This window comes from Acinonyx jubatus, chromosome A2 (assembly GCF_027475565.1).
Source record: "Acinonyx jubatus isolate Ajub_Pintada_27869175 chromosome A2, VMU_Ajub_asm_v1.0, whole genome shotgun sequence".
Lineage (NCBI taxonomy): Eukaryota > Metazoa > Chordata > Mammalia > Carnivora > Felidae > Acinonyx > Acinonyx jubatus.
In genome coordinates this window covers 86,376,693-86,400,689 of record NC_069383.1, presented here as the reverse complement: position 1 = coordinate 86,400,689, position 23,997 = coordinate 86,376,693, and the positions used below count along the sequence as shown (strand labels likewise).

The following is a 23,997-nucleotide window of genomic DNA, read 5'->3' as shown; positions in this document are numbered from 1 at the left end:
ATAAAATAAATAAATAAACATTTAAAAAATCTTTCTAATAAAAAATACAAAATAAAAGTGCTTGGGGTATACATGAAGAAGATTTATTGACTAATTTGAGGTCATGTGTTGGAAGAGCAGAGATCTACAGGAGAGTTCTTTGGGAGAAAAAGCTCTTTTTCTTGTCCTTCCTCAGCCTAGATAGTTGCATGCTTGTGGGAGTCAGTCCTAACACTCACCAGCCAGCCCTGGAATTTCTTTCAGCCCTGCCCCATCCAACTCACCTGCCTTGGCAGGTGTCCCACCACACCTGGCAGGAAGCCCTGGCTAGAACCAGCACCTCTCCAAAGTGACTCCTGCCCTGCAGAGGTGGGGAGATGACCCCACACATGACCCCATCTGCAGTTTGTGCACAGGAAACAAGTCTTGCCCATCAGTACACCCACAGCTATCACAGCAACTAATTGCAGATAGCCAGGCTGAGGGCCAGTCCCACCGACCAGCATGCCCACAGCAATCAAGACTCAGCCACAATAGGAGGACACATGCAGCCCACACAGCAGTCACCCTAGAGCACTTGGTAACCAAGGGGGGACTGAACTACAATGCACCACAGGACCCCATCTACACAACGTCACTACTTTCAAGACCAATAGCCATAGCTGACCTACCTAATACATAGAAACAGACACAGAGAGACAAAATGGGGGGACAGAAGAATAAGTCCTAATTGATAGAATAAGACAGGGATGCCTGGGTGGCTCAGTCGGTTAAGTGTCTGACTCTTGGTTTTGGCTCAGGTCATGATCTCACAGTTCGTGAGTTTGAGCCCCACATTGGGCTCCATGCTGTCAGCACGGAGCCTGCCTGAGATTTTCTCTCTCCCTCTCTCTCTGCTTCTCCTCCGCTCTCTCTGTCTCTCAAAATAAATAAACTTAAAAAAAAAAAAGAATAAGACAAAACCACAGAAAAAGAGCTAAACAAAATGGAGGTAGACAATATACTTAATAAAGACCAAAGTAATGATCATTAGATACTCATGGATACTCATTAGAGAGAGGAGTGGATAAACTCAATGAGAACTTCAACAGATATAGCAAATATAAAAACTAGCCAGTCAGAGCTGAATTAGGCAATAGTTGAGATGAAAAATACACTAGAGGGAATCAACAGCAGGTTAGGTGATGCAGAAGAATGGATCAGCAACCCAATCAGCTAAATAGCAAAAGAGAAAAGAATAATAAAAATGGGAATAGGTTAAGGGACACCTGTGACATCATCAAATATAGTTACATTTGGATTACAGGGATCTCAGAAGAAAAAGAAGAGAGAGAGAAGGGGGCAGAAAATTTATTTGAATCATAGCTGAAAACTTACCTAACCTGGGGAAGGAAACAGACATCTAGGTCTGGGAGGCAAAGAAAGCCCCAAATAAGATGAACCCAAGGAAGCCCACACCAAGACACATAAGAATTAAAATGGCAAAAAAAAAAAAAAAAAATAAATAAATCTTAAAGCAGCAAGAAAAAGCAAACAGTTACATGCCAGAAAAAAGCCCCACAAGGCTATCAGGTGATTTTTCAGCAGAAACTTTGCAAACCAGAAGGGAATAGCATGATATATTAAAAATGCTGAAAGGAAAAAAACCCTACAATCAAGAACACTAATGTTATCATTAATTGAAAGAGAGATATAAGGTACCCAGACAAACAAAAGTTAAAGGAGTTCATCACCACTAAACCAGCTTACAAAAAATGTTAAAAGGAATGCTTTACTTGGCAAGAAAAGACCATACCTAGAATTAAGAAAATTAGGAAGGGAAAAAATTTCACTGGTAAAGGCAAACATACAGTAAAGACAGTAGATTAATCACTTATAAAGCCAATATAGAGGTTAAAACACAAAAGTAGTAAAATCAATTATATCTACAACAGTTAGGGGATATACAAAATAAAAAGATATAGACTATAATATGACATACATAAAACATGAAGGGCAAGTAAAAATTTAGTGCTTTTAAAATGTGTTCAAACTTAAGTGTCCATCTACTTACATAGACTGCTATATACATAGGATGTTATATATGAACCCCATGGTGACCGCAATCCAAAAACCTGTAGTAGATGCAAAAGAAATAAAGAGAAAAGAATCCAAGCATAACACTAAAGAAAGCCATTGAGCCACAAGGAAAGAGAGCAAGAGAAGAGAGGAATAAAGAATAACTATAAAAACAACCAGAAAACAATGAACAAAATGGCAATAAGTACATATCTACTACTAATTACTTTAAATGTAAATGGACTAAATGATCCAATAAAAAAGTGTAGGGTATGGATGGATGGATAAAAAATGGATAAAATGGATAAAACAGAATGGATAAAAAAAAAAGCAAAAAAAAAAAACAAAACAAGACCCATCAATATGCTGCCAACAAGAGAATCACTTTAGACCTAAAGATACATATACACTAAAAGTAAAGGGATGGAAAAAGCTATTCCATGCAAATGGAAGTGGAAAAAAAAAGCCAGGATAGCAATATTTATACAGACAAAATGGACTTTAAAACAAAGCCTGCAACATCAAAAAGAAGGGTATCATATAATGATAAAGGGATCAATCCAACAAGAGAATGCAATTGCAAATATCTATGCACACAACATAGGAGCACCTAAATACATAAAGCAAATATTAACAGACATAAAAGGAGGCTGATAGTAATACAATGACAATAGGGGAATTTAACACCCCATTTTTATCAATTAACAGAGCATCCAGATAGGAAATAGGAAACAGTGACTTTAAACAATACATTAGGCCAGATGAACTTAAGAGATATACACAGAACATTCCATCCAAAACCAGCAGAATATGCACTCTTTTCAAATATACACAGAATGTTCTCTCGGATAGATAACATGGTGGGCCATAAGACAAGTGTCAATAAGTTTAGACTGAAATGATATTAAGCATGTTTTCCAACCACAATGGCATGAAACTAGAAATCCATTACAAGAAAAAAAACCTGGAAAAAGTACAAACACACGGAGGCTAAATAGACTACTAAACAACCAACAAGGCAAAGAAGAAATCAAACTGGAAATCAAAAAAATTGACAGAAACAAATAAAAATGGAAACAACGGTGCAAAATCTTTGGGACACAGCAAAAGTAGTTTAAGAGAAAAGTTTATATAATGTAGGCCTACCTCAAGAAACAAACAAACAAAATTCAAATAATTTAACCTTATACCGAAAAGAACTAAAAAAAAAAATAATAAAACAAACAAACCAAAGTTAGTAGACAGAAGGAAATAATAAAGATTAGAGTGGAAATGAATGAGGTGTGCCCGGATGGCTCAGTCAGTTGAGCATCTGACTCTTGATTTTGGCTTAGCTTATGATCACAGGGTCATGGGATTGAGCCCCACATCAGGGCTCTACACTGAGTGTGAAGTCTGCTTAGGATTCTCTCTCTCCCTCTGCCACCCCCCTCCCCTACTCATGTGTGCTCTCTCTCTTTCTCAAAAAAAAAAAAAAGAAAAGAAAAAAGAGTGGAAATAAATGACAGAGACTAAAAAATAATAGGAAAGATCAGTGAAGCCAAGAGCTGGTTCTTTGAAATGATAAACAAAATTGATAAACCTTTAGTCAGACTTATCAAGAAAAAGAGGATGTAAATAAATATTTTTTTTAGAAATGAAAGAAGAGAAAGAACAACAAACACAGAAATACAAAAGATTATAAGGGAATACTATAAAAATTATATGCCAACAAGTTGGACAGCCTAGAAGAAATGAGTAAATTCCTAGAAACATACAATCTTCCAAAACTGAATCAGGAAAAAAATAGAAATTTTGAACAGACCAATTACTAGTAATAAAATTGAATCAGTAATATAAAACCAAAACCAAACCAAAACAAAACAAAAAATCTCCCAACAAACAAAAGTCCAGGACTAGATGGCTTTACAGGCAAATTCTACCAAACATTTTAAGAAGAGTTAATACCTATCCTTCTTAAACTATTCTAAAGAATAGAAAATGAAGGAATGCTTTAAATTCATTCTGTGAGTCCAGCATTACCCTGATACCAAAACCAGACACAGATGCTACAAAAAGAGAAAATTACAGGCCAATATCCCTGGTGAACATACATGCTAAAATCCTTAACAGAATATTAGCAAACCAAATACTACATCAAAGGGATCAATCACCACAATCAAGTGGGATTTATTCCAGGGATGCAATCTTTGCAAATCAATCAAAATGATACATCACATTAACAAGAAGGATTAAAACCCACATGATTATCTCAATAGACGCAGAAGTATTTGACAAAATACACATCTATGCATGATAAAACTCTCAACAAAGTGAGTATACGGGAAACATACCTCAACATAATAAAGGCCATATATGAAAAGCCCACAGCTAACGTCATACTCAATGGTGAAAACTGAAGGCCTTTCCTCTAAGACAAGGCAGAAGACAAGGATGTCCACTTTCACTACTTTTATTCAACAGAGTACTGGAAGTCCTAGCCATGGCAATCAGACAACAAGAAGAAATAAAAGGCATCCAGGTTGGTGAGGAAGGAGTAAAATTGTCATTGTTTGCAGATGACATGATACTATATACAGAAAACCCCAACATTCCACCAAAAAACTATCAGGACTAATAAATGAATACACCAAAGTTGCAGCATAGAAAATCAATATACAGAAACTTGTTGCATTTTTATACACTAATAACAATGTAGCAGAAAGAAATTAAAAAAAAACCACAACTTCACTTACAATTGCATCAAAAGAATACATTACCTAGGAATAAACTTAACCAAGGAGGTGAAAGACCTATACTCTGAAAACTACAAGACACTGATGAAAGAAATTAAAGATGACATACATGGAAGGACATACTACGCTTATGGATTGGAAGACTTAATGTTGTTAAAATATCCGTAATACCTAAAGCAATCTACAGATTCAATGCAATCTCTGTTAAAATACAAATAGCATTTTTTACAAAACTAGAATAATACTAAAATTTGTATGAGCCACAAAAGACCCTGGATAGCCAAAGCAATCTTGGGAAAGAACAAAGCTAGAGGTATCACGATCTCAAATTGCAAATCAATCAAAAGCAATCTTGGGAAAGAACAAAGCTAGAGGTATCACGATCTCAGATTTTAGGATATACTACAAAGCTATTATAACCAAAATAGTATGGTACTTGCACAAAAATAGACACATAGATCAAGGGACTAGGATAGAGATCCCAGAAATAAACCCACACTTACATTGTCAATTAATCTATGACAAAGTAGGCAGGAATATACAATGGGGAAAAGACAGTCTCTTCAACAAATGGCGTTAGGAAACCAAATACTTACAGCTAAAAGAATGCTACTGAACAACTTTCCTACACCATTCACAAAAATAAACTCAAAATCAATTAAAATCCTTAATGTGAGACTTCAAATCATAAAACTCCTAAGAGAAAACCTAGGCAATGATCTCTCAGACATCAGCCTTAGCAACGTATGTATGGATATGTCTCCTCAAGTAAGAAAAATAAAAGCAAAAATAAATTATTAGGAGTATACCAAAATAAAAAGGTTTTGCACAACAAACGGAACTAACAACAAGATGAAAAGACCACTACTGAATGGGAGAAGGTATTTGCAAATGATATATCTGATAAGGGCTTAATATCTAAAATATACAAAGAACTTATATAACTCAACACCAAAACCCCACAAATAACCTAATCAAAATGGGCAGAGAACCTGAATAGACATTTTTCTAAACAAGACATATAGATGGCCAGCGACATTTGAAAAGATGCTCACATTACTCATTATCAGGGAAATACAAATCAAAACCACAATGAGATCACCTCATCAATCAGAATGGCCAGCTAGGAAAGCAAGAAAGAAAGAGGGAGAAAGAAAGAAAGAAAGAAAGAAAGAAAGAAACAAACAAAGAAAGAAACAAGTATTGGTGAGGATGTGAAGAAAAAGGATTCCTTGTGTACTGTTGGTGAGAATGTGAACTGGTACAACTAATATGGAAAACAGTATGAAGTTTCCTCAAAAAATTAAAAATAGAAACCCCATATAACCTATTAATTCCACTTTTGGTATTTGTTTGAAGAAAATGAAAACACAAATTGAAAAAGATATGTGTACCCCTGTGTTTACTGCAGCATTTTTTACAATAGCCAAGATATGGGAGCAACCCAAGTGTCCATCAATAGATAAATGGATAAAGAAAAGGTGGTATACAACGGTATATTATCCAGCCATTAGAAAGAATGAAATCTTACCATTTGCAAAAACATAGATGGTATGATGTTAAGTGAAATAAGTTAGACAGAGAAAGACAGATGCCATATGATTTCACTTACATGTGGACTCTGAAAAACAAATGAACAAACAAAAAAACGGAAACAGACTCATACATACAGAGGACAAACTGATGGTTACCAGAGATAAGGTGGGTGGAAAATACATGAAATGGCAGAGGGGATTAAGAGATACAAAGTTTTAGTTAAAAAACCAATAAGTCACGGAGAGGAAAAGTATAGCATCGGGAATCTAGTCAATAATATTTAAAAAAAAATTGTATGATGACAGATGTTTACTAAACTAGTTGTGGTAGCCATTGAGTAATGTACAGAATTTTTAAATCACTTTGTTATATACCTGAAACTAATATAACAGTGTATGTCAACTATATTTCAACAATAATAATTAATAAATAATACATAAAAATATTTCAACCCACTCCCCCCCAGAAAGTAGAAAGCAAGTTGCTAAAGCAACAGTGAAAACGTTGAGCAGTGGAAGCAGAATCATGTGACCAAACATATGGGCACAGGCCAGAGGTGCCGCAGTGGAGTAAAGCGGTGCCCAGCCCCACGTGGGGGATGGGGCATTACTGGGCTTGAGTCTTTGCTGAGGCCAGTACCTCAGAGCGATCTCTTAAAGCTATTTTCCCTGTGGAGAAAACAGGAGGATGCCAACAATGAGGAAAAATCATAGCTATTTTCATTTTATTAGTGTTTTTGTGTGTTTTGTTTTTAGTCAGAACAGTATCTGTGAAATTAAAATAAGAATTCAGGGCAAGAAACTCTTTAAAAAGGAATATGAGGATGACAGACTCTTCCAGCATAGTAAGTCATGAATTAATGAGGACTTCAACTTCTTTCAACAATAGAATAGAAAGAACTAGAAAGAACACTTTTATGCTGGTTTAAAGAGTGGATCATTAGAAAGGAAACCCGGGGCACCTAGGTGGCTCAGTCGGTTGGGCATCTGACTTCAGCTCAGGTTATGATCTCACAGTCCGTGAGTTTGGCCCCGCGTTGGCCCCGTGTTGGGCTCTGACAGCTCAGAGCCTGGAGCCTGCTTTGGATTCTGTGTCTCCCTCTCTCTCTATCCCTCTCCTGCTCATGCTCTTTCTCTCTCTGTCTCAAAAATAAATAAAAACATTAAAAAAAAATTAAAAAAAAAAAAGAAAGGAAACTCAAGTAATTCGATCATGTAATATACTCATTTTTTAATGAATAATGCCATTTATTGTAGATATTTATATATTACTTCCCAGGTTATATCTTCTAAAGAAAAGTTTAATCTTAGTAAATTTAGGGGCTAACAGCAGAACAGAAAGATTGTATTGTAGATGAAATTTGTCTTTTCTTCTGTCACCTCATTCCTTTCCTGGTTTTATCCACCCTGCTGTGATATCCCCAATACTCTTACTTTACTTATCTGAATTCCTTTCCCTTATGAAAATCAGAATTTAGTAAAGAATGATTCCAATGATTTATGTTCCCCCTCACCACAAGCAAAATTTGCACATAATCTCCATCAAACTGAGGGTTTCCAAATGTTTTTGAACATCAGGCAGAATATTGGCCAGGATGGGGGGGCGGGGGCAAGGGGCCTTTGTTGTATGCCTAAAATAAATCCATGATTGAGGAGAAGAACATTTATCTTTGAAAAGTGGAATTAAGAATTCTGGGCAGTTTGTATAGATTTGAACCAAGCTTATCTCTATACCAAACAGACGTGGCCACATGTTTATTTATATGGCAAACAAGGTGGCGATAACATGAGAAAAAATAACCCCATTTGCACTTCATAGTAGCCATGTATATATAACAAATGTGTTAATATAATATTATCTTTGCTCATTAAAGAAGATACAGAAAGTACAGATAATTTCAGGAATCCTCACATAGGTGTTCAACACACATGTCAGTCAATGTGTGTTATTGTGAATAGTTGCAAGTAATAAATTTGCATCTCTTTTGGTATATTCCGAAATCTTAATTTATATGGTTTTCCTATGCCTGTTTGGTGAGGCATTCTGGTAAGGTTTTTATTTTTTCTTTCTTTCTTTTTTTTTTTTTAAGAAAATTTCATTTTATATTCTTGAGAAGGCAAAATCATTCAGTTTAATAGTGACCCACAACTCTATACTATTATCAATACAGCTGACAATAATAATACCTTAGACTTACTTAAAAATGCTTTAAAAAATGTTTATTTTTGAGACAGAGACAGAGCATGAGGGGGGGAGGGGCTGAAAGAGAGGGAGACAGAATCTGAAGGAGGCTCCAGGCACTGAGCTGTCAGCACAGAACCCAATGCGGGGCTCGAACTCATGAACCGTGAGACCATGACCTGAGCCGAAGTTGGAAACTTAAACAACTGAGCCACCCAGGCACCCCTTAAAATGCTTTAAAGTAAATACAATATAATGGGAAAATTTTAAGCTGCAATTTTAACTTAAAAAAATAGATATGATAACATTCCAAAAAGTGTATATGGTATATAGTTCTTCCAGTCCATTCCTGTCTCCTTACTGCCCAAGGCAACCATTGCTCTCATTTTCTTGTGTAGCTTCTGGAGTTAGCCTTTGGATTCCATTCATTTCTAATATTTGTTGTTTCATTCATTCATTCATTCTTTTATTTATTTATTTATTTATTTATTTATTTATTTATTTATTTTAGATGACTCCAGAATTGATGATAAAAGCATGTACTTTTTATACTGGACGTTTAGTAAAGACACACTTTTGGTAAGAATGTGATTTTTACATACTATTTCTTTGTGTTTTTATTTTTTAATACTCTCCATATGAAGAACAACTCATTTTTAGCCAGTTGTTCTGATTTTATCTATTTAATCATGTCTCCACCATTTTGTATTATATATTTAATTTATTTTCACTTGGCTTTTACTTAGTTAAAATATGTTCTTTACTTCTTCATGGTATTACTTTGTTGTGTGTGTGTGTGTTTTTTAATGTTTTATTTTATATTTGAGAGAGAGAGCATGAGCAGGGGAGGGGCAGAGAGATGGAGACAGAATCTGAAGCAGGCTCCAGGCTCTGAGCTGTTAGCACAGAGCCTGATGTGGGGCTCGAACTCACAGACCGTGAGATCGTGACCCGAGTCAAAGCTGGACGTTCAACTGACTGAGCCACCCAGGTGCCCCTGTGGTGTTTTCGTTTCTTTTAAAATTAAAACTTCAAAATTGAAAGTATAAGGTCTATAATCCCTTCATTTGAAACCCTTGGAGATATGTTTTGAAATTTATATTCCTTTCCTTAAAAATTTTTACAAAGGTATTTCTGCACATTGTATGTATTATATAACATCTTCAGTGGTGTCTGAGACAGCATGCTGGAACCAAACGTATTCAAACATATTAGTATTTCTACTATGTATATATTATATATGTATGTAATAAAATGAAATGTATATACATGAAATGAAATGAAAAAAGACTATGAACAATTATGTGTCAATTCCAGGGAGGTTCTAATGCAAAATTACTTTAGATCAGGTCTAGTTTTGCCTCTAAATAGGTTATGGAAAAACTTCCGGATTCCAGATCTTTCTGGGTTTTAGAAATGTAGCAAAGGGAATTGCAAGCTCAAAGGAAATGCAAGGACTAGCTAGAAATAAAACAATAACAATAATTGAACAATTTCTTTCTATGCTGTGGTTTTTGAGGAGCTAAAGGAGGTGGTATTACTCCTTCTCCCTCTCCATTTATTTAGTAATGTATTGCCATAACATCAAAATACTATTTTTCTATATTTTCTGCCTCTAGCTCTTGGAGAGACATAGCAATACCTCTTACAAATGAAGATGATGAGCTGGCTGAGAAAATAGAAAGAGCAATGAAATATAATAATTTCAGGCTTCAAAAATATGTATTTCATCTCTGGCACTCTTATGTAAAAGGTCAAAAAAAACAACTTACAGGTAAATCCTTACATAGTATTGATTTGTTTTTATATTCAGGTATTCAAAGAATCAACACACTTAATGGCTAAGCAGTTTGTACTAGAGAATTTATTATTATGTCTAGAGAGCTGTCATGAAATGTAAAGCCCCTAATTTAAAATATTTAATGAGATTTGTGTCAAAGGGTTTCATCGTAACAGAAAACAGTCATGTTTAAAAGAAACTTCTGTATGTATTTGTGTGAAATAGGGATCTCCTATCAGCTTTTTTACTAATAGACCCCTGGTATATCACAGTTGGGTACCAAAATTGATTATTTCTTGGTAGAGAGTTTTCCATTCATGACAGGTATTTCATTTGAAATGGGTACACGAGGATACAAAGAAAATGAATTTTCTTTTCCTTAAAACTTTGATGAGCAGGCAGTGCAAGTACATGATCTTAGGAGCAGGGATAGAGGACTCCAGCCTTTTTTTATTTTTATTTTTTATTTTTTTAATGTTTTTTAATCTATTTTTGAGAGACAGAGACAGAGAAGGGGAGGGCAGAGAGAGAGGAAGACACAGAATCTAAAGCAGGTTCCAGGCTGAGCTGTCAGCACAGATCCCAAAGTGTGGCTCAAACCCATGAACTGTGAGATCATGACCTGAGCTGAAATAGGTTGCTTAAAGGGGACTGAGTCACCCAGACACCCCTGGGGACTCCAGCCTTTTGTTCAGATTTTAGCCACTTCACCAAATATTGGTTTATCGTTGCTGCAAATTAGAGAATTATTTCCTCTTGATCCATTCCTGTTGGTCTCTCAGTCACAGTGAACCCTCTGAAGGTTTTGACATAAGACTGATGGGCTTCTAATTCTGGGAGGAAACAATTGGTCGCAGTGAGGAAGCCACTGCCTTCTGTCAGTGGTATCCGGGGGCCTGCCTTAGTCATCCTTCTCCCTGGCCCCACCCCTGTATTTGAGCTTTGGACCCTTGGTGAAAACATAAAATGGAGCAAATTCTTTAATCATAATGCATTTAACTAAATTAGAATACTATCACATGATTCTATTTCTATGAATAAGTTTGGAAATTCTGGTTTTATAAAGATGTGCTATCATATCTATTACATCTTAATTTATAAGGGCAAAAGTGATGTTTACAGGTTAATAAAGTCTTGGGAGTAGAAATCTACTGCTATCCGTAATAATTAATTTTAGAAGAAATTAAAATCAAACAAAAACTGTCAGATGCAATATTGGTTCATACTGTAAACACTTTGGGTTTTTGGGAAGTATCTTTAAATATATACAATAATCTAATAACTTTTCTTTAGATACACTATCACAGGTACAAAAGATGTTGCACTGTTACAAGCTGACAGCTATCCTATCTAAATGGAGGGATAAAGCAAGACTTAAGTATAAAAAGAGAGAAGATGAGCTGGTACGGTATCTTGGAAACTTAGTATTTTTAGAAATTTAATTTTGGTGTTACATTGATGTGGCTTCAGATAATGATGGTATGTGTGGAAAGTACTAAAATCCTGAATATTACATACTTTTGGTGGGGTCTTTATTCTTGTAATTTAACAATTTAAATTTCACTTCAGCTACCAAGAATATTTTCTAATAAATTCTGTTGTTTCAACTATGAACACTGAGAAAAATCATTTCAACATTTTGTTTAAAGTTATTGATAAAGACTAAGAATTTTGCTCAAGCAAGTGGTTAGATGGGTATAGATGTCTAAAATGGAAGAGAAACTATTTGTTGTGATAAAGACTGAATAGTTTTTTTCTAGGTAAGATTAAATTGTTATTTATTCTTTTTCAACATTTAATGTAATAAATTATAATTTTAATATCAAATAATTTTAAAAATTACTAAATTGCTAAAATTAAAGGATCATTCTTAACTGGGACACCTCCTCCCCCCCTCCCCCAGCAATTAAAGTAATTAATTTTTAAAAATATTTATTTATTTTTGAGAGAGAGAGAAACAGAGTGCGAATGAAGAAGGAAGGAGGGGCAGAGAGAGAGGGAGACACAGAATCTGAAGCAGGCTCCAGGCTCTGAGCTGTCAGTACAGAGCCTGACACAGGGTTCAAACCCAGGAAGTGAGATCATAACCTGAGCCAAAGTCAGACGCCCACCCGAATGAGCCACCCAGGTGCCCCCAGGAATTAAAACAATTAAAATAGAGGATCCAAGGAAATTCCTCCAAACCTGAAAATATCTCTAGTTTGCTTAAGCTATTAGTAAATTACTATTTAATATTGTTTTAGTAAGCACAGTAACTATTAGGATCAGACAGAAAAATGCTGAAATTTTTTCAGGTATTTTATTCAGTAGGTAATATTTTATCAATAGTCTTTGAAATACAAAGTTGGAATAAATAGGAAAGAGAAAAATAAGAAGTTAAACTCCCTGTTTTGTCATTGCCTGGTGGAGGGCAGGATCAATGCCTCCCACCGCTAACTAGTTCAGATGTTGAGACTGATGATACTACATACGTCCTGAGAGGGCATGAAAAGATTTATTGCTTACATAATCCTTGAAACAGTGCTAGAGCCTGCAAAGGATACTGACATGCATAAAGCATATTCTTGCTCTCTGGAAGTTTATTATCTGCTGGTATTGAACAGGTGTTCTTATAGGATGTCCTCTAGAATTTTGTGGAGTTCATTTTCAGTGTTGCCAGTTAAACAGTTATACTTCAGGTTCCACTGTTTTAATCTGCTTGTTCAGTGTTTTTCAACACTGTGTACTAAGCTAGTACTTTGACCTTGGCTCCCCCCATGTCTGATCAGTGATTGTCCAATGGTGCAATAAATAACTGTACGTGACTAGTCTGCTCCTTTCACACCCCTCTAAAACTGAACATCCTTGAGGCAAAATCATTCTCTTAATCATACACATACATTGAGTATAATGTTTTGCATGTAGTAGTTGACACAATTAATACATATAATAATGTATATTATACATAATATAGTATTATCCTTAATATAGATGTATATTATATAGTTAATTGAGTGTTTAGAGAAAATATTTGCTTCTAGCTATGTGATTTCTTGGCCTAATAATCACTCACTTAGGAGGGTGAAGTGAAGGAGGCAGGTATATATAATAATATGTATATACTATATATGATATATACTATATAATAATATGTAATAATTATATAACTGTATATAATATATACTATATAATAATATGTAGTAATTATATATTATATATAACTAATAATAATCAAAATTGTGTGTAACATTTGTTTACCCTCATGGCTTTTTCTTGATTATGCAGTTTTAAGGAATGTATTGAAAGTTAAAATGGGGACTTCTTGTAACAATAAATCAGGCAAGTCCCCAGATGCTTTCTTCTGTCTCTCCTTTTTTTTTTTTAATTTCTGTGCTAACCACCTCCTTTCCATGCCCCAAATATCAGTTCTGTCATTACCAGAACCTCGACTCTGTGGGTTTCAGCTTCCTAATCTGAAGGAGGAGCTGGACCACATCTTCAAGGTTGTTGCCTGTGCCAATGTTGTCTTACAACTAATGGAAATGATCTCTAATGCCTTGGTGGTCCAGAGAATATTAAACATGCTATTGACAAGACAGTTTATATAACAATGATAGTAACAATAAATAGTGCTTAGTTGGTGCTATCATGGTGGTGAGCACTGTGCTTTTTAAAAAAAAGTTTATTTTGAAGGAGTGAGAGAGCACATGCGCATATACAAGCCAGGGAAGAGCAGGGTGAGAGGGAGAGAGAATGGGCCCAATCCCATGAACATTTGAAATCATGGCCTGAGCTAAAATTGAGTCAGAAGCTTAACCAAATGAGCCACCCAGGTGCCCCACACTATGCTTGATATATATCATCTCATTTAACCTTTACAACAATTCCATGGAATTTATCAATTATTTTCATGGCAGATATTAAAACATGAACTTCAATTGCTAAAATGGAGAAACAACCTAAAACTCAAAGTAGCTGCTAATGAAGAATCCATTTTTCCTGAACCAAGTCTGTCTAAAGTCTCTCTTGAAGGCAATATTCCTGAATGTGACATTTCACTGTTACCCCAAAGAGCGGTCTCACAGGTTTGTATGAATTCATGTACCGTAACTAGTCATTTTCACAATGCTTATTTAAAGAGTGGTTTTATAAACCTTACATGGATGATGGAGATTTTATTTCAAAGATATATGTGTTTTTTTACAACTACATTTGGGTTAAGCTAATTTTTTTAGAGGCCATCCTTTTGGATGGCTATAAGATGAATCTAACAGTCAAAAGTGGGGAAAGTAAAGCTGTAGGAAATGTTTTTCTTTCCTTCCTCCTTCAAGTACATGTTGTCATTTAAGGTGGAACAGATTTTAGATACTCCAGTGCTCACTTTTTAATCTCCAATCCCTCCCTAATCTTTTCATCTTAACATTATTCCTCTATTCGGGGATGCAAATGGTCTTGTCTTATTGCAACTTTCAGTTAGTTAAAATATTTATACTATCTTTCTTCCTTAGATTGTGAATTCATAAAAAGAATCATGTAGTTACATCTTACAATTCATTGAATTGATCTCTGAAAAATAAACCATAATTCCAACGACTGGCTATATTCTCTCCTATTTTGATAGAAAAGTAACTTCTACTTTGTGAGGCTACCTGATAAGTGGTAGAAGAAGTGTAAAATATCACCTCATTCTGATTGATGGCAGCTTCACATTATAAAATCCCATGTATTAAATATACCCCTCTAAATGCACAGAATCAAGCTCAAGTTATATTTGGGAACAGGTATCTATGTATCTACACCTAATCTTGCATTTTATATAAAAATTAAAAAAAAATTTTTTTACATTTATTTATTTTTGATAGACAGAAAGAGACAGCACAAGTCGGGGAGGGGCAGAGAAAGAAGGAGACACAGAATCCAAAGCAGGCTCCAGGCTCCGAGCTGTCAGCACAGAGCCCGAAGCGGGGCTTGAACTCACAAACAGCAAGATCATGACCTGAGCTGAAGTCAGACGCTTAACTGACTGAGCCATACAGGCACCCCATTTTTTATTTTATATTATTATTATTATTAATTTTTTTGCATTTTATATAGAGCATAGAATTAGGATAAGGATAGTTTTGCCCATAATTTCCTTTTTATAAATTGCCTCTGGTTTGTTTTTAAATTGGAATTCCTGTAATTTTTTTTTACTGGTTTGTAATAGCCCTTTATATATTGGTAATATCAACCCTTTGCCTGGAATATATTAGAGATTTCCACCCCTCCATGCTTGATGTTTGCTTTCAATTTTGTCTGTAGAGTCCTTCAATGTGAAAAATTTTAGAGCTTTCTGTAACGAAGTCTGTCATTCTTGCCCTAATTACTTTTCCTTTTGTGCCATATTAATATGTCATTCTTAGCTGTTTTCCTAAGCTATGTCACATTCTTTCTTACAGTTTATACAGCTGTTTTTTGTCTGTGAACTCCTAAGCTGTTCACTGCTAATGTTTCTCTGTTTACTTTATCAGTGGCTGTTCTAGGGTTTACGATATGCCTTTTCAATTTATCACAGATTACACCTTCACAAAATTTTCTACCACTTTATGTATAATGTTAAAACCTAAGAGTAAGCTTTTGTTTTCCTTCTCCTGTGCTTCATGCTAGTATTGCCATACATTATATTCTTAGGTATTTATAAACCGTACAATGCAATTTATTATTTTTACTTTAATAGTCAATTATATTCTCTTTCTCAAATATAAATGATCTTAAAAATATTTTTAAAAAAGGGGCGCCTGGGTGGCTCAGTCACCCAGTCAGTTGAGCATTTGACTTCAGTTCAGGTCATGATCTCATGGTTTGTGGGTTCAAGAGCCTGGAGCCTGCTTCGATTCTCTATCTCTGTCTCTCGCTCTGCCTCTCCCCAACTTGTGTGTGCTCTCTCTCTCTCAAAAATAAACTTAAAATTATTTACAAAATAGTCAATTTTATTTTACCCAGCATTTATTTACTTATTTATGTATTTATTTATTATGAGTAAAGGGCAGGGAGACCTGCCCCTAATTTGCTTTATTATTTTTTTTCTAAGTTTTTATTTAAATTCTAGTTAGTTAACATGTAGTGTAATATTGGTCTCAGGAGTAGAATTCAGTGATTCGTCACTTACATATAACACCCAGTGCTCATCCAAACAAGTATCCTCCTCAATGCCCATCACCCATTTAACCTATCCCCCACCCACCTCCCTCCATCCACCCTGTTTGTTTTCTATCATTAAGAGTCTGTTGGGGCACCTGAGTGGCTCAGTTGGTTAAGCATCCAACTTCAGCTCAGGTCATGATCTAACTGCTTGTAAGTTTGAGCCCTGCATTGGGCTCTGTGCTGACAGCTTGGAGCCTGGAGCCTGCTTCAGATTCTGACTCTGTCTCTCTGGCTCTCCCTCACTCACGCTCTCTCTCTCTCTCTCTCTCTCTCTCAAATATAAATAAGAAACACTAAAAAAAATTTTTTTTAAGTGTCTTATGCTTTGCTTCTCTCTTCTTTTTTTTTCCCCTCTTCTTATATGTTTATCTGTTTGTTTCCTAAATGCCACACATGAGTGAAATCATATGGTGTTTATCTTTCTCTGATTTACTTCACTTAGCATAATACTCTCTATTTCATCCACATTGTTGCAAATGGCAACATTTCATTTTCATTTCATATACCACATTTTCTTTATCCATTTGTCACTTGATGGACACTTGAGCTCTTTTCATAGTTTAGCTATTGTTGATATAGAATATATTTATTATTTTGTTGTTTTCTTATTGAAGTATAATTAGTGTACAGTGTTATATTAGTTTCAGGTGTATAATATGATGATTCAATGGTTCTATACATTACTCAGTGCTCATCACAATAAGTGTGCTCTTAACCTGCTTTGTTTCACCCACCCCTCCACTCATCTCTCCTCTGGCAGTCATTAGCTTGTTTTTTTTGTTTTGGTTGTCTTTTTTTTCTTTGTTCATTTGCTTTGTTTCTTAAATTCCACATGAGTGAAATCATAATGATATTTGCATTTCTATAACTTATTTCACTTAGCATCATACCCCCTAAGTCTATCCATTTGTTGCAAATGCCAAGATCCATTCTTCTTTATGGCTGAGTAATATTCCATTATGTATATATATGTGTATATATATGTGTGTGTGTGTGAGTAATATTCCATTGTGTATATATATGTGTATATATATATGTGTATATACATATGTGTATATATATATATGTGTACACACACTAACTCTTCTTTGGGTTTTTTCCCATATCTTGGTTGTTGTAAATAAAGCTAAAATAAACACAGGGATGCATATATCCCTTTGAATTAGTGTTTTAATTTTCTTTGGGTAAATACCCAGTAGTGAAATTACCAGATCATACAGTAATTCTATTTTTAATTTTTTAAGGAACTCCGTACTGTTTTCCACAGTGGCTGTACCAGTTTGCATTCCTACCAACAGTGCATGAGGGTTCCAAGATTTGTTGTTTCTTGTGTTTTTTATTTTAGCCATTCTGACATGTGTGAAGTGATATCTTATTGTGGTTTTGATTTGCATTTCCCTGATGATTAGTGATGCTGAACATCTTTTCATGTGTCTGTTGGCTATCTGGATGTCTTCTTTGGAGAAATGTCTGTTCATGTCTCTGTCCATTTTTAAATCAGATTATTTGTGTTTTTGATGTTGAGTTGTACAAATTCTTATACTTTGGATATTAACCCCTTATTGGATATGCCATTTGTAAATATCTTCTCCCATTGAATAGGTTGCCTTGCCATTTTATTGATGGTTTCCTTCACTGTGGAAAAAGCTTTTTATTTTAGTATATTCCAATAGTTTAATTTTGTTTTTGTTTCCCTTGTCTGAGGAGACATATCTAGAAAAATGCTTCCTTGGCCAATGTCAAAGAAATTAATGCCTATGTTTTCTTCTAGGAGTTTTATAGTTTCAGGTCTCATATTTAGGTCTTTAATCCATTTTGAATTTATTTTTGTCTATGGTGTAAGAAAGTGGTCCAGTTTCATTCTTTGGGTATAGCTGCCAGTTTCCCAATACCATTTGTGGAAGAGACTATCTTTTGCCCATTGTATACCCTTCTGTCCTTTGTGATAGATTAATTGACCATATAAGTGTGGATTTATTTCTGGACTCTGTATTCTGTTTCCTTGATCTATGTGTCTATTTTTGTGCCAGTACCATTCTGTTTTATTTTTATAGCTATACAATATATCTTGAAATTTAGGATTGTGATATCTCTAAGTTTGTTCTTTTTCAAGTCTGCTTTGGCTATTTGGCACCTTTTGTAGTTCCATACAGATTGTAGAGTTACTTGTTCCAGTTCTGTGAAAAATGCTCTTGGTGTTCTGACAGTGATTGCATTAAATCTTTAGATTGTTTTAGGTAGTATGGACATTTTAACAATATTGATTCTTCCAGTCCATGAGCATGGAATATCTTTTTATTTGTGTAATCATCAACTTCTTTCATCAGTGTTTTATAGTTTTTGGAGTAGAGGTCTTTGACTTTGTTGATTTATTCCTAGGTATTTTATTCTTTTTGATGCAACTGTAAATGGGATTGTTTTTAAAATTTTCTTTCTGCTATTTCATTAATGTATAGACATGCAGATTTCTGTATATTAATTTTGCATCTTGTGACTTTATTGAATTCGTTTACTAGTACTAGTAGTTTTTAGGTGGAATCTTGGGTTTTCTGTATATAGTATCATGTCATGTAGAAGGAAAGAAATAATAAAGATTAGAGAAGAAATAAATGAAATTGAGACAAAAAAAAAAGCAATAGAAAAGATCAATAAAAGTAAGAGCCGATTCTTTGAAGGGATAAACCTTTCACCAGACTTGTCAAGAAAAGACAGAGGACTAAAATAAAATCAGAAATGAAGGAGGAGAGGTAATGACCAACACCACAGAAGTAAGAGGACATTGTGAAAAATTGTATGTCAACAAATTGGACAACCTAGAAGAAGAGGATGAATTCCTAGGCATATATAACCTTCCAAAACTGAAACAGGAAAAAAATATAGAAAATTTCAACAGACTGGTTATGAGCAATGAAATAGAATCAGCAATTTAAAACTTCCAATAAACAAAGTCTAGGACCAGATGGCTTCAGAGGTGAGTTCTACCTAACATTTACAAAAGTATTAATGCCCACACTGAGATACCACCTCATGTGGGTCAGAGTGGCTAAAATGAACAAATAAGAAGAATATAGATGCTGGAGAGGATGTGGAGAAGCAGGAACCCTCTTGCACTGTTGGTGGGAATGCAAACTGGTGCAGCCGCTCTGGAAAATGGTGTGGAGGTTCCTCAAAAAATTAAAAATAGATCTACTCTGTGACCCAGCAATACCACTGGTAGGCATATACACAAGGGATACAGGGGTGCTGATGCATAGGGGCACTTGTACCCCAATGTTTATAGCAGCACTTTCAACAATAGCCAAATTATGGAAAGAGCCTAAATATCCATCAACTGACGGATGGATAAAGAAGATGTGGTTTATATATACAATGGAATACTACTTGGCAATGAGAAAGAATGAAATCTGGCCATTTGTAGCAACATGGATGCAACTGGAGAGTGTTATGCTAAGTGAAATAAGTCAGGCAGAGAAAGACAGATACCATATGTTTTCACTCATATGTGGATCCTGAGAAACTCAACAGAAGACCAGGGGGGAGGGGGAGGCGGGGGAAAAAAAGTTACAGAGAGGGAAGGAGGCAAACCATAAGAGACTCTTAAATACTGAGAACAAACTGAAGGTTGATGGGGGCTGGGGGAAGGGGAAAGTGGGTGATGGGCATTGAGGAGAGCACCTGTTGGGATGAGCACTGGATGTTGTATGGAAACCAATTTGACAATAAATTTCATATAAATAAATAAATAAATAAATAAATAAATGTTAATGCTTGTTCTCAAACTATTTCAAAAAATACAAGAGAGGTGCCTGGGTGGCTCAGGTGGTTAAACATCCAATTCTTGATTTTGGCTCAGGTTATGATCTCACAGTTTGTGAGACTGAGTCCCATGTTGGACTTCACACTGATAACATTGAACCTGCTTGGGATTCTCTCCCTCTCTCTCTGCCCCTCTCCCGCTCATGCTCTCTTTCTCTCTCTCTCTCAAAATAAATAAATAAACATTAAAACAAAGTAGTAGAGGAAGGAAAGCTTCCAAATTCATCCTACAAGACCAGCATTACCCTGATAACAAAACCAGACAAAGACACTACAAAAAAAGAAAACTATAGGCCAATATCTCTGATAAATATAGATACAAAATCCTCAATAAAATATTAGCAAACCAAATCTGACAATACATTAAAAAACATTCTCTATTATCAACTGGAATTTATTCCAGGATGCATGGGTGGTTCAATATTTACAATCAATCAACATGACACATCACATCAACAAAAGAAAGGATAGGGGGCACCTGGGTGGCTCAGTCAGTTAAGCATCCGACTTTGGCTCAGGTCATGATCTCACGGTTTGTGGGTTTGAGCCCCACATTGGGTTCTCTGTTGTCAGTGCAGGGCCTGCTTCAAATCCTCTGTCCCCTCTCTCTCTGCCCTTCCCCTGCTCTCTCTCTTTTAAAAATGAAAACACATTTAAAAAAAAGGATAAAAACCATATGATCATTGCAATAATTGCAGAAAAAGCATTTGACAACAACATCCATTCATGATAAAAACCCTTAACAAAGTCGATTTAGAAGGAATATACCTCAATCTAATAAAGACCATCTATGAAAAGCCCACAGCTAACATCATATTCGATGGTTAGAAACTACGAACTTTTCTTCTAAGCTCAAGAACAAGACGAGGATGTCAATTCTTACCACCTTTATTCAACGTACTACTGGAAGTCCTAGCTACAGCAATCAGACAAAAGAAATAAAAGGCCTCCAGATTGGTAAGGAAGAAGTCAAGTCTTTTCAATACATTTTTTACTTTAATAATCTGAAGCTTACAGAAAAGTTGCCAGTACTATACAAAGAACTCTTTTTCCTAAACAGTTCGAAAGTTGCTGACATGATACTTCATCACCCCTGACTACTGTTGGTTTATTTCCTGTAAACAAGATCATTTACTTATAGTCAGTTATCAAAATCCTCAAACCCAATTCAGGTTTCTTCCATTGTCTCATTAATGCAAAAGGATCTACTGTAGCAACTGGTTGCCACATCTCCTTACCCTCCTTACCCTCCGAGGGGTTGCAACTGCCCCTTGGTCTTTCTTTAATTTTCATGACCTTGACATGAAGATTAGGTCGGTTTTATTGTGGAATATCTCTTAATTTGAGCTTGCTTTATGTTTCCTCAAGAATACATTCAGGTTATTCGTTTTCATTAGAAATACCACTGGGGTGCCTGCGTGGCTCAGTTGGTTAAGCGTCTGACTTCAGCTCAGGTCATGATCTCACAGTCCGTGAGTTCGAGCCCCATGTCGGGCTCTGTGCTAATAGCTCAGAGCCTGGAGCCTGCTTCAGATTCTGTGTCTCCCTCTCTCTCTGACCCTCCCCCATTCATGCTCTGTCTCTCTCTGTCTCAAAAATAAATAAACATTAAAAAAAAAATTAGAAATACCACAGACATCGTGCTGTGCTCTTCTCATTGTATCATATCAGTGACAGGATTTGGATTTGTCTATGACATTCACTTTGGTCACTTGGTTAAAAAGTGGTGTCTATCAGGGGCGCCTGGGTGGCTTAATTAGTTGAGTGTCTGACTTCCTCTTTGGTCATGATCTCATGGTTTGTGAGTTTGAGCCCCACATCGGGCTCTGCACAGTCAGACATTTATTACCTTCCAAAACTGAATTAGGAAAAAAATAGAAAATTTGCTTTGGATTCTCTGCCTCTCCCTCTCTCTCTCCCCCTCCCCCACTTGCTCTCTCTCAAAATAAACAAATAAACTTAAAAAAAAAGTGGTGTCTATCAGGCTTCTCCACTTCAATCACACCCTTTGTGATTGATATGCATTTTGTGGGTAATTACTTTAAAATTATATAAATAGTCCTGTTTGTTTATTGATAGCAGTATGGACTCATGGTGCTCTGTTTTAGTCACGGGTTATAATCCATTACTATCCCTATTTATTTTGGTGCTCAAATTGTCCTAGATTCAGACGAATTCAAGTTGTCTTCCATGTCCTTTTGACATATAACCAGCTCCTTCGGTATACTTTCTTACTTTATAACACAGCATGATGTCCCAGGCTCATCTCACACTTTCCCTGCCCCACCTCAGATGAGTTATTTCTCCATGAGTCCCTAAATCCTTCTTAATGGAAATTGTACATAGAAACCAAGATTAGAGCACTACGTGTATTCTTTGCCATTGCTGTGTCACTTCTCCCATGTCTTCTCAGCAGACAGAGTGGGAGACTATAATAGGTACGTGCAAATACACATTTATTTCCATGTCAACATACTTCTATATACCCAAACTTATTGCACATGGATACTTCCAGTTTTAATTTTGCACCACAGAGCTCATTCTAGTTCTTCTTCCATATTTGCAATGTCCTTCTCCACCAGTGAGAATCCTAGCCTTCATTATTTTTTATTTTTCTTTTTCCTTTTTTTTTAAACTACTTATTTATTTTTGAGAGAGAGAGCATGAGCGAGGGAGGGGCAGAAAGAGAGGGGAACAGAGGATCCGAGGTGGGCTCTGCTCTGACCGCACAGAGCCCGACACGGGGCTCGAACTCACAAACCTTGAGATCGTGACCTGACGCTCAACCCACTGAGCCACTCAGGCGCCCCCTAGCTTTCATTATTCTTAATATATTTACTTATTTGATCACTTCCCCTGTATGTAACCATTCACACAGGTTGCTGCCACCATTACCTCCCTTCTTCATCCTGCTTAGGCTTTGACATCCCTTGCCAGGCCACCCGCTTATGAAGAGGCCCTCCTCACACAGCTTGGGCTCTGACGCCATGTGTCAGTTGCCTTTCTCCCTGTGTAGTTTCCTCACTAACTTTGTTTGGGCTGACACACACTATCTTGAGTGCCTTCCTATGTAGATGCCCTCCCTATCCTACTCAGGTTCTGACAATGCATGTGTAGGCTGCCCTTTTTGGGGATGCCCTCCTTACACTGCATAGGTCCCGTCACCCCATGCCATCCCTCCACACATAGGCATGCTCCACATTGCGCTTGGCCTCCGGTGTTTTACACTAGGTTTTCCTTCCTTGGTTCGCCTTCCTTGACTTACGCAGGCTCTGACATCCCACCCTAGCTTCTTCTCATTAGGAACACCATCCCCATCCCTCTTCGAGTTCAACATTCTGGGATATCCTTCCACATGGATGGATGCCCTTCTCACCCTGCTTATTCTCTGACTGTCTGCACTGGGCAGATGTCCCCTCATTGAGCTTCATCTCCCTTGGGCTGCAACATCGTAGAGTGAGCCATGCTTCCTCACTTTTGCCTTCCCTTTTCCACTTGGGCTCGAACATTCCACTCTGAGCCATTCTTTCTTAGGAACACCCTCCTCACCCATCTTGGGCTCCCTAACCCTGTGCAAGGTTGTCCACTGAGTGGATACTCTCCTTTATGTACCCTAGTTCTGATACCCTGCTTTGGGCCAAAAGAGTTCCTCTGCACCCTCACTCTGGCATGGATGTCTACTTTGCTTAGGCAACTTTATTGTTTTCCTGCAGGTCATTGAATTCCTATTCCTATTTTATTTTACTTCAT

At 36.2% G+C, this 23,997-nt stretch overlaps 1 protein-coding gene across 4 annotated transcripts in view; it reads left to right on the top strand.

Moving 5' to 3' along the window:
* The window catches only part of FBXL13 (F-box and leucine rich repeat protein 13), a 208,570-nt gene that overhangs the window by 26,216 nt on the left and 158,357 nt on the right, over positions 1 to 23,997 (top strand). For 3 of the 4 annotated variants that reach the window (XM_053218586.1, XM_053218587.1, XM_015069740.3), the window contains exons 4-7: positions 9,001 to 9,068; positions 10,109 to 10,263; positions 11,563 to 11,672; positions 14,166 to 14,333. In XM_053218586.1, the coding sequence (XP_053074561.1) occupies positions 9,001 to 9,068; positions 10,109 to 10,263; positions 11,563 to 11,672; positions 14,166 to 14,333 (501 nt within the window). The remainder of the gene's footprint in view (positions 1 to 9,000; positions 9,069 to 10,108; positions 10,264 to 11,562; positions 11,673 to 14,165; positions 14,334 to 23,997) is intronic. The other variant, XM_053218585.1, reaches the window with a different exon arrangement.